Source organism: Cottoperca gobio, chromosome 12 (assembly GCF_900634415.1).
Source record: "Cottoperca gobio chromosome 12, fCotGob3.1, whole genome shotgun sequence".
Taxonomy (NCBI): Eukaryota; Metazoa; Chordata; class Actinopteri; order Perciformes; family Bovichtidae; genus Cottoperca; species Cottoperca gobio.
In genome coordinates, this window is record NC_041366.1 from 13,326,341 (window position 1) to 13,338,607 (window position 12,267).

At 38.7% G+C, this 12,267-nt stretch overlaps 1 protein-coding gene across 1 annotated transcript in view; it reads left to right on the plus strand.

The window, feature by feature from the left end:
- Positions 1 to 12,267, plus strand: part of brinp1 (bone morphogenetic protein/retinoic acid inducible neural-specific 1) — a 104,325-nt gene that overhangs the window by 65,155 nt on the left and 26,903 nt on the right. The window contains exon 5 of the mRNA XM_029444373.1: positions 10,840 to 10,945. Coding sequence (XP_029300233.1) covers positions 10,840 to 10,945 — 106 coding nt within the window. The remainder of the gene's footprint in view (positions 1 to 10,839; positions 10,946 to 12,267) is intronic.

Genomic DNA, 12,267 nt, shown 5'->3' on the forward strand with positions numbered 1-12,267 from the left:
AATGAATACATTGTTCAGGAATTATCAGAAGATTGAGTTGGCATAGCCTTCAGTAATGGCCAATCACATTAACTCTTCTCATCTCATTTAAAAGCAGCAGACAGTTTTGTAATGGGCTCGGGCACCTTCTCTCCAAAGAAAACTGTCTCCTGTCTTCTGTACTATAATTTGCATTGCATAAAACTTGAGAGCCACAGATGAAAATCTGCCTAACTGTCAAGATATACCTTTACCAAAAAATTGTCAAAGGCTGAACTTCTCGTTTCTGTCGACTATAAATAAAGGCGGTATAAATTGCAGTTCTCCAGTCACGTCGGCAGCAGACAGACAGTGATCAGAATGTGCAGAGGAAGCAAAGTCCAGCAGAAAGCATGGATCTATAAACACAGAGAACAAGGGCTTTGCTCCTCCAATATTGATTCAGTATGGCTGTGAGACCTGCTTTGGATTGCAAACTTACAATCAGGATGAAAAACACGTGTCAATACAGCAAAAATGTTTTAGACATGTCCTGTCTGCAAGTAAGCAGATTGAAAGTCAGGATCACTTAGTTCCACTGGAATATTTTGTGAGGTGAGGGCAACTGTGTCCCCAGGATTCGCTCGTTTACCAGCGTTCTAAGAGTTTTTACGCATTCAGCCACTTGATTTGTAGAATTGTTTTGCATACATAGAGTTAACACACACATAAATGCTTTCATGGACATTTTTGAATAACTTTACATTATTGTGAAGTACAAGAAGAATCCTAAAACCAAACCATATTAAAGAAAAGCGCTATACGATATTTATGATAGCGTGCCAATATTTAGCTTTTCCTTTACTTGATTCCCTAAGGGTCAGTGGGAGAAGAGTGTTCTTTTATTCACTATTTCTCTATGCTCATAAATTAATAAGCAAATGTATGCAGATGACATAGTGCAAACCGACTGATGCAATGAATAAAACTGCTGATTATCTGAAATGTTCTCCTGGCACAATTTACATTGGAATATGTATGTTGTCTTCCATCAAAGATAGATTTCCAGCAATGATAATTATCAACCTGAGGCAAGCGTCAGTGTATAGATACCAGAGCGTCCGTCATATATTAAGATTTTTTATTATTATATAAAAGAAAACAAACTAGAATTACAAATACGGAAACCACTTTCAAATGAGAACCTAAAACATATTGGAATAAAAAAATAAATATATATATGTTTTCTTAATGAGAGACACCCCAGGAGTATAGGGTACACATATTTTACTAATAGATATGACTACAGAACTTCCCCAGTTGGTTACTTACATTGAGACAATTATTTCTGTAAGTTTTCTGAAATTGTATGTTTGAATACGCAAATGAGGCATTATCTTTTATTATGGACTATTTTGCATATATTTCCAGAACAGAATCTGTATATTGGATAAAACCAGATTAAACATCTGCAATAAAAATAAATACATATTTTAGTTTTTAGAAATAAAATAAAAAATCAATCAGGCTATAAATATACATATATATACACAAGTAAAATAAACACCTAAAATGTGTATTTTGGATGTTTTATTATTAGTTTGAAACAAGACATGTTATAAAAGCAAAATTGCCCAAACTCACAAAATTGACCAGTACATGAAAAAATGTTTGTGCCCGTAGTCTTACTTTTAACATAATGCCTGTCTCTTTTGCCGTGTGAGATTTTTCTTACACCATCTGTGAGAAGGTATGACAATAGCAACCAAACAAATGCAGTCAGAAAACTTTATTGATTAATCAATCAATCAATGGATCAATCAAAACCAAAAACAAAATCCCTTTTGAAAAATTGTTTTTACAATACACCAACTATTGCGTCTGGTTTAGAATAGAGAAGAGGCTCTAACTTGGCGATGGCTGCATATTGTGCAGATGTCAGGGACAAGCTGGTGGATACCCCATCCTTTTAACAAAATGTCCCGAATGGTTTGCTGCCAAATTTTGTTTGGCTTGTCGCCTGATATCACAGAACTGTTTCCTATGATAGACTGCAGCTGTCCTAGAACCAAAACAAAATAGTAACCAAATGTGTTATCTTCCTCAGAGAAAATGTAACATCAGGTTTGGTTCCATATAGGATGTTTTAAATTCACAACTGTGTAAGTGGGCATATAGAATAAGGACCGCACTGGCATCTAACCTGACCAACGTGTCGTCTGTGGCAACTGAGCAGCAATCGAGCCGGCCAACTGATGTTCGCACCTTTCCCTGGCGAACGTTTGTTTGGTCGCTCGTCCATCAAGCTAAGGTGCAGGACCAGAAAGATAATGAGCCTGGAGGAAAGCGAATGTGCATGTTGTTCTAAGTCCGTTGCTCTTGTGTCGGCTGCGATCTGGATCAGTCTCTGTCTGTGATAGAACGCTGACGTTACTGCTAAATTAGTCCGACTCACTGGATGTAGACTGTGGGTGTAAATCTGCCATTGGCAGCGTATCTCACGCGGCATTGTGTTATCCCTTCCACTATCTGCGCGTAACCGTTTTGCGATGGCCGCATCCTGTGCTTAGCGGCACCCATCACGATTTGCGATTTGGTTTAAAGAAATACAAACTAGCCTAATGTGTCGAGCCAGACCTATCTCCCGCGCTGACACAGCGCTATGCAGATCCGGGCTGTGCGAGACTACTGCTTAATGCTAGGTTTGAATATAATTATAGAATGTTATTTACTTCCTTTACATGAACATGAAAATTATTTTGTATCTACAGTATATCAAAAACAACATTGATGCTTTTAATAATTATTTTGCAAGCATTATTTGATTAACTGTGTCATTATCAGACTACTAATGAGGCGGCAGAACAGTACGTGAACATCAGGGCAGCCAGCAGGACATATAACAATCAGTCTTTGATGACATCAGACATCTGTGCAGGCAGTAAATTCCAAGCTTTCTCGTTATAAACTCCGTCGTCTTTTCATCAGTGAGAAATACAAACAATTGTTTGATTGTTATTGGACTCCTACAGGTTGCACATGCTGTGCAAGCTGCAATGGTATGACATACAAAATACAGTTATAAAGTGCTTTTAAGGTTGCATGTAAAAATCTGTCCCTAAAGATCACTGATTCTATTGCTAAATACAATTCAATAGTAATCAAAAAAACATGAGCTCTTTGAACAGCAAGGAATAGCTTTCCTCTATGTGTACGTGTCCTTTGTGTAGGTTATGTCTATCCAATTGCTTGTCACTAAATGTGTGGGCTGATAGACTACGTGCGTAGTGGCTGTCTGAATTTATCAAACCTTTCATCCTTGATACCCCGTTCTGTCTCCCTGAGCCGTTGCACTGCTTAAGAGGTCTTAGCTACATGTGAAAGTTAATCAAACCCAAGACATATCCCCACTGTTCTGCTGGCACCTTTTGCCAGAATCTTAGCCTTCTTATTTACTTTGTGCAGTAAAAAAAAAAATGAACCTAAATCACAGCTGTGTAATAAAAAACCACATTCAAGTTAAAACAAAAGCAAAGAACATGTGCCCGAAAGGAAAGTAACACATTCGAGGATGAATCAAAACTGTCAAATACATGTGGTATTTGAAATTGCCTCTTTTTTTATTTTTGGGTCGTGAAATAAGAGCTTAGTTATGGCTGCATGCGAGCATACACGAAGAGACAAATACAAACAAACAAGCACACATCAGACCCACAGTCGTGAACAAGCTGTCCTGGGGTCACGATGTAATGAGTTCATACAGTGGGGGGAGGGGGGGGGGATTCCTGTTCTACATCATTTATCTCCATGAATGTATTTAAGCTCTGATACCTTTCCCACTAGTATACCAATGTTTCCCTATGACGTCATTTAGTCTTTTTTTTTCATGAAAGAAAAAATCATTTAATAATAGGGACAACCTTCTCCATTTATATTATATCAGTAGGGTTCTGAAACACACACAATAAATCAGTGAAAAGACAGCTTTCTTCCCACTGTGACCAATATCATACCTTGCTGATAGAAATAAATGCTATGTGGTTGTTTGTCTTTGTGTGCCTGAACCTGATTGCTGCAAGCTAAGGACTCCAGTGGGGAGGGAGGGTCATTTAGGAATGAAAATAAGATACCCAATGGAGTGTTTTAATGGAAAGAAAATGTCAGTTTTACGAGTGACTGCCTTCCTGCGGGAAAGTGTGATTATACAGGAAGAAGTACGATTAGGAAATCGACTCCTTGTATGCATGCTCACGCGCCATCATGACCGCATACATGTGTGCATGTGGGGCGTGCACGTGTATATTCAGTCATGCAGGAGGTGTGCGAGTATGCATTCCTTCTGGGGGAGTGTGCTTACTGCATCACTCGCAAGGTCACCTATCCATAGAGTTACTCTGATTTACACCAGCGCTCAATATGCATATATCCTGATGACGCTGCAGTGCTGTGGGTGTTGGTCGTGTAGCAGCTACATCCATACTATCCTATTTCTCATTTTGCAGTCCAGTCATGCGAGCCCCATGTGAAATAAGGGACATTTTATGTGTAAACAATATGACCCAGATTTAGTGTCGACTGCGGTAGTGAAGTTTGGAGCAGTTTACATTTAATTTGCATTCGCCACAAGCAAGCATGACAGACTTGCTATGCAGTGTTGCTTGAGTTGTGCACTTGAGAGTGCCACAGATATAATTAGAAAAATCTGCTCAGTGTCATTTCAAATAAATGAGTTGCATTAACAGTGGCTTCTGCAGACACATTGAGTGTTTTCAAAAGAATGCTGCTTTAAATATAAATACAGAGGAATTATATAGATGTATCAGTAAAATGTGTTATTACAAGCGTTCCTTAAATATGGTTGCCTTGTCCGTCTAATGCAGGGGTGTCAAACTCATTTTAGTTCAGGGGCCATATACAGCTCAATTTTGAAAAGTGGGCCAGACCAGTAAAATTATAGCATAATAATCTATAAATAACAACAACTCCAAAATGTTCCCTTTGTTTTAGAGCAAAAAAGTACATTTTAAATATGTTCACATTTAATGAACTATCTTTTTACAAAACATTATGAACAACCTGAAATTTCTTAAGAAACATAAGTGCAATTTCAACAATAGTATGCCTCAGTTTATCATTTACACATGTGCATTACAACTTACAGATCACAGTGTATCTACAAAGGCACACAACATTTCGTCACAGGGATCTGGAACTGAACAATATAGTATTTTACTTCATGATCTAAACAACACATTTTTACACTTTGCAAAGTCATCCCGCGGGCCGTATGTTTGACACCCCTGCGCTAATGTGATGTGACTTACAGGAACACTGTAGCCGCATGTAATATGATATGAACAAGTCAGAAAAAAAAGATGTCCTGAGAGAGATCTTCCACTATAGGGCTTTGAAAATTACTGACGAGCACATCTCTTCATTTCTATGTATCCAGAATTAGCAAGTCATTAAGAGAATGGCAGGTGATGTGCGCATTAGGAAGGCTCAGCAGAGGCGATGTGTAATGAAGACAGTTCAACCTTACAATATTCTTCACCCATCTTGGTGCCTTCATCCCTTGCTTTCCGTAATCTTACATAGCTTTAAAAAAACAAAAAAACAGCCCTGATATACTTCAGCTGCAGCTGCATGGCATGTATGTTCACCAGGATGAATTTAGCATTTTGCAAAAACAAAGTTTGCCTAGACAGGAGAAAGTTAGTTTTCCAACATTTGGGGCTTGGGGAATAGTACAAGTACATTTGGTTGCCAACAAAAAATCTAAAAACAGAAGAATTTCGGATCTCATGTGCATCCTCTCTTATTTACTTGCTTAGATGATTTTCTTGATGACAGATGACAATTAGAGGGGATGTTCCAGAACCGTAGTTTCTGACTGTGGGCTGTGATACAGTCTGGGTCCAGTGGGATTCCACTGTTGTGTTCCGCTTAATAATCCAAATCCTCTAAATCCCCCTCGGCCCACTTCAGTCCTTTGATTGCTCCTTGTATTTTTATTGCGTTATACTCAATTTTCATAATCTGGTGCACAGCACTCTTATGGTGCGTGCTGGAGAGAATGAAAAGAGAGAGCCAAACAAGTGCTGCATACTGCCCACCGAAAGTCATAAAGATTACAAGGGTCAGTCTCTAATCCATAAAGCCGGATATGTCTGCTCGCAACTTGGAATAACATTTCCTGGAGAGAAATGACTGTATGGGAAACTGACTGTGGCAAGCTGCGCTCATGTTTATGCACATCCATTGGAGTGTGTGATTTGTGTGTAACCACTAATGTAAATTTGCCTGAGCTTGTGCCGATGCCTGCTTTTTTGCCACCTGGGAAGATGTCCAATGGCGACAGAGGACAGATAGTCCCTTTTTCTCAGTCACCATGGATCATGCAACACAACCTTTGGAAGGAAGTAATTCATTCGGTGATAAGCACAAACAAAAAGGGAAGAAAAAGAGCACCGTCAGCAGCCATCAAGATGGTAGAGTGTGATAGGCAAGTGTAGCTCTGTAATCAATCTGCACTTGTACTCTATACAAGGCCATGAAGTGCATTTCAAAGTCCATTGCTTGGCTGGAAGGAAATAAAGAAGGGAAAATGCTGGGAAAGGGTGGCCCAAATTGCAATGAAATGATTATTAATGTCTCATATACAATTTCATTGTAATTTCTGTGACATTGGAATGTCATAGACCTAATAGTAAATAATAATGTTTATCAGATTCATTGTAATGAAAGTCACTGAAAACTAAAGTGCATTAGAGATGTGTGTGTATACAATTTATATAAGTTATATAATTGATAATTCACAGCGAAACATAATGTTACATCTTAGTAACATTTTCTTTTCACCCAGGCTTTTTTGAAGATCCAATATCCCCACAGAGAAGTCAAAACGGATTACTGTACAAGACCCAACCTCGTCCAGAGGGTAAAATCGTTTTCAAATTGGTCTGATATAATCGGAAAAATTAAGTAAACATCTTTAATGTGATTTTAAATGTTTGTATTTCCATCTCATATGGGAGCACAACAGGTTTGCAATACAACAGCAGGACTTATTGAGAAAGGCAATTTCACTAACCATTATAACTTATTAGCCTTAATATCCTATTCTATGCTATTTAGGTTGCATTATTCCTCCAGGAAGTAAACAATAAGTATTTTATAGACACAAAAATAAACACACACTTTACTACATAATAGTCTATTAGCATATTGCGCATGGGATTATTATTTTTTTTTAAGTACTGGTTGCATAAAGACACTGATTTGAACGTATCAAATGTTTTAATAGTTTATAAAATCACAATAGTTTTGTGAAATATATCTATAACTGATGTTTCTCTGTCACTCCATATTGAATGTATTAAGAGTGATCAAACTTTATGTGTTTTTAACACGTGCACATTGGGAATGCCACTCCAATGCAACAGTAACACACTGTCATATACAGCAATCATGTTACAGCACAATGTAAGGTGAATCCCATGTCTAGGATGATGAAAATGTGTTCACCAGCAAAATCATACTAAGATTGTGTAGTTCTCCCACAGAGTCTGTGCCTGTCTGTCTCCCTATGATTTTGCATTTTTCCCCCCACAGCCTGATGCCAAGGGTAAGATATACATCTGTCTAATTTCTTGCTTGTCAACCCACCATCTGGTGCCGTATCAACATTAAAGACAGGAAAATTGGTTTCACACTGTCATTCACGGACACACACACATACGCACTACTGTAGAATGCACAAGTTACTGAGGCCATTGGTGATAAACATCTTACAAAATGTGGTTATTTTTGTTTACCCAATATAAAAGCCCTTTATTAAGACCCCAGTGCAGTATTGCAACCTATTGGAACATCCTCCAGCTTTAAAGTATTTTTGTAAACATATTTTTCAGGAACATTTATATGGTTCTAAGGTGGTACGGATTTAAAATTTAAAATGATGTTATTTACTTAATTAAAAAAAATGTTGTTATTCTTTTCCATTTTCCTTCACATTTGTGGGATTTTCTGCTCCTTATTTTAAGCAGCTAGAATCTGTTTACAGTATCAATAGATCACATGACTTATCTGAAATGGGTCGCTCTTACATAGAAAATCAACACCTGTCTCTACATTTTCCTTCAAGGAATATATAGTCGAATATAGGTTTAGGCGATCGTTTCTGTTTTCATATCGTCCATATCGTGGTTACTCGAGATCGCTGATAGGTGTTCCCATTGTCAGGGGGCGGGGCTTGGCTCATCGACTGATGGAAATATGAAATAATGGAACTTTAAAGCTTCCACCTTCTCTTCCCCTCTCTCTGTCACTCTCTCTTAAACAGACGCACAAACAACGAGGGACCCGACACTCAAATCCTTTCCTTTTGGGGGGTTTTCCGGCTTGCAACTTTACTGTTTGGTTCTCTCTCACACTTTTCAGTGAGAAAACTGTGAGAAAACCACTATATGCTACCTACAAGCACCAAATGGCTGTTGGACAAAACTAGATGATGAACATAGTGGAGCATTTAGCATCTTAAGAGCCAGATATCTTCCTCAGGAGTTAGTGGAGACAAAAACAGCTAAAATGTGAGTTAATATTGGACTTACATGTTCCCAAGTGGCTAGAAACATGACTACAAATGAATGCTAATGCTGTGAATTTACCATATCAACTTAAAGGTTGAGTATATGTCAATGCTGTGTTCACAACTTGTTTTTGCTGCCCCAGAGTGGCCAAACAAAACAGCGCGGGTTGACGTACACGTGCTGGTTAAACATGATGCAGCTCATGAGCCACTGGTGAAGCAGAAAACCCCCACTGTGCCGACAGAAACCCTTACTGTTCCTACAGAAATACTTACTGTGTCCACAGAAACCCTTACTGTGCCTACAGAAACCCTTACTGTGCCTACAGAAACACTTACTGTGCCTACAGAAACCCTTACTGTGTCGACAGAAACCCTTACTGTGCCTACAGAAATACTTACTGTGCCTACAGAAACCCTTACCCTTACGGTGGCCTACAGAAACCCTTACGGTGCCAAATACAGAAACACTTTACTGTGCCTACAGAAACCCCTTACTGTGTCGACAGAAACCCTTACGTGTGCCGACAGACAACCCTTACTGTGCCTACAGAAATACTTACTGTGCCTACAGAAAACCCTTACTGTGCCGACATAAACCCTAACTGTGCCTACAGAAACCCCTTACTGTGCCGACATAAACCCTTACTGTGCCTACAGAAATACCTTACTGTGTCCCTTAATATTCCCAAACCTCTACTATTAGAAACACAATATTTATAAGATAACTGTCAAATAAAATAATAAGCATAAATTAAATAATACCTTAATATTCTGGCATGTTCAAATTGTAGCTCTGTTACTTGGCGTTCACATTTTTTTTAATTTATGTGCTCAACAAAGACCAAAACAGTGAGATTCATCTAGTCCCTTTAATCTCCTTTCCTGAGTACCATTTATTTTGGCTTTTTGGAACCTTATAAAAGTACTCTAAGGAGCTACTTGGAAGAACTTCATGAGCAAAGCAACTGAAAAGAGGAAAGGTTTCACACTTTCCTTTTTTTTCAAGAGCAATCTTTTCAAGGTCTCAAATGTGAAAGCTGTATATTCCCCTTCACATTGGAATAGCGTCATTATTTGTTTAGACTGTGGTCAGTGGGTGGTAAACAAGAACCTCTTCTATAGTGTCAGTGCTTTTGTTCGGAACGGACCAAGGACATAGTTCGACAAAACATGTCCGTTAATGTTTCCGCTTCAAAGAAAACCTATTTATAGTGACTCTAAGAGAAGTCACATCCTTGCAAGAAGTCAGATGTCACCATCTGCTGCATATTATACTATTGCATTGCGTAAATGTGTGTATGGCTGGTGCTAAGTTTATCAAGTATGTTTCTTGTGTGATATCCTGTGGCAATATATTCTGTCAATGCACACACCTGTCTGTGGGCCTCAGGGTGTAACATTTACCAGTGGGAACTCAGTGCAATTAGCACATGTGAAAGTCTAACTCTGCACTTATACTGTAAATCTGAGAGAAATGTACATTTCACAGTGCACAAATGAAAGCGGACCAAACAAATTAGTACATTTGTTAAGGGATGTTTATGATGGAGCAGGGCCAGACTGTATTTGCAGAAGTCTTACTTGTTTGTCAGAAATTTGGCAGTGGAAACATGGAAATCAACAAGAAGAAGAAGAAGAAGAAGAAGAAGAAGAAGAAGAAGAAGAAGAAGAAGAAGAAGAAGAACGCGAATGCCTCTCCTCCAGTTTATCTCGATTGACTTTATAAACGTCACTATCTTGTGGACTTTATTTAGCATATTCTGTCTGTTCTCTTTGGCTCAGATGTCAAGCAAATATCAGACTTCTGCAGAAGTCCAAGTTAGTCCTCTCCCACTCACATGTCTCCATCTCAACAAAAAAGCCCACAAAGGGAAATTAATAATCCCCTGCATTTTGTTACACTTCCTGCAATTGGGTCAGATTACGTGGCGAGCCGTCTCGCAGAGGACAATTACTATGTTCACAACTGTCCACATGAACCCCAGCAGACGCTGAGACACATGGAGTTTTTTAAACGGACTAATTGTTTGCTTGTAAAAGCACCATTAAAATGTTGAAATGATTCGGGGGGCAGTGTAATAAAAAAGACTTGGACGAATTCTGCATACTCTGAAAACTGAGACGCAAAAGTGTTGATGTTAACTTTTACGTGCAAATAATGTGCATGCGGATGTTTGCACTCAAACACACACACACACACACACACACACACGGTTACACACATTGCCGCAAGTACATTTGTTTTCTTCTCGAATGCTTCCTTCAATTTAGTCTTAATTCTATTGCAGGTGACGGAGACACGGACGGGGCCACTGGGATGCAGCAGCTATGACAATCTGGACTCAGTTAGCTCTATCCTTCTGCAGAGCCCTGAGAGCAAGCTTCATCTGCAAGGTAAACAATCCCAGCATATCAATATTTTCCACCTGCTGCCCAGTGATGTTGGACATCACAGGGCAGAAGGGTCAAACTGCATTTTAGCCTCTTAAAGAAAGGAGATCTATAGCATTACATTAAATGCTCTTATTTGGACAAGGGGAACGGTTTGCGCCTTCTCAAGTATTTATTGTTAATGCATTTTTAAACTGGGACTGGGATAGATTTGCGCCTCTGGGGATTGCGATACAATTCTCTGTGGTTAAAGGTATTTGCCAAGGTGATTGTGTTCTTAAGTCTTTCTTAAAGCTTTGTTCAAAGACAGAACTTAACTCAAAACAGTTGCCTGAACTGTAAAACTATTCGGACATGAGCGGGGAAACTAGCGCTACAATGTACAAGAAGACAATTAGATCAGCCTGTGAAGATGTTGCTATACGTATCAATATTAGAGTCATGCTCTGATTTATTTTTAGTCCATCAGAATGTATCCCAATGCATAAATGAGTCATTTTTATAAATTAATCTGCTAGAGTTTCAATCACACGTCAGTGGATGCAAATAGCAACTGTTACCCATTAGTGGTTACACTCTTTTAAGCGAGAATAGTTCCGTCTTAAACATTGACACAACTTATAATTAGCATGAGAGAAGAAATTGCTTGCAGTGACAGTCACCCTTGGGGAAAATAAAAGATGAAAGTCTGTGTAACTGTGGTCAAGTGTTTGAATAGATTGATTGTTTCTTTGATTTCTTTGAGTTTATGCAGGTTATTAAAACCAGTTTGAAAATCACAGGCTTATTTTCAATCCAACCCACACCACCTCTCTCTATTTCCTCTCTCTCTGAAGGGATCATTACTCGACGTCTAAAATCAGAGAACTAAGTGGTTTGTCAAAGAAACACTTTTAAGTCTTCCGCTGCCACTTACTCAAAGGACTCTATAGGTTTTGGGAAAAGCTTTATTGTCATGCACCAAACGTATTAGCCTTGTGCTTTGAAGACTGTTTTGTCACCCAATTGATAGATGACAGGCCTGGGAAAGATTATTTTCTTTTGGCTTGATAATAACCCCAATAGACTGGAAAAGCTTTTCCGATTGGTTTCTGGCTTAGAGTTTTGTATTAGGCCAAATTATATTGGTGTGTATTTATGAATTTTGTGTGTGGGCGCAGGGTGAGGGGAGGTGTTGAGAGTTTTCCTGAAAATGTGCTCTTTAAAAAGCAATTATAGTTTCTGCCTTTAATTATAAAGACAGCTGATGGTGTAACTTCTTCAGTAAATCACAGTGCTCTTCAAAGTGATAGCACTTCACAGAGGTGCATCAAGAGGTGTGTAGT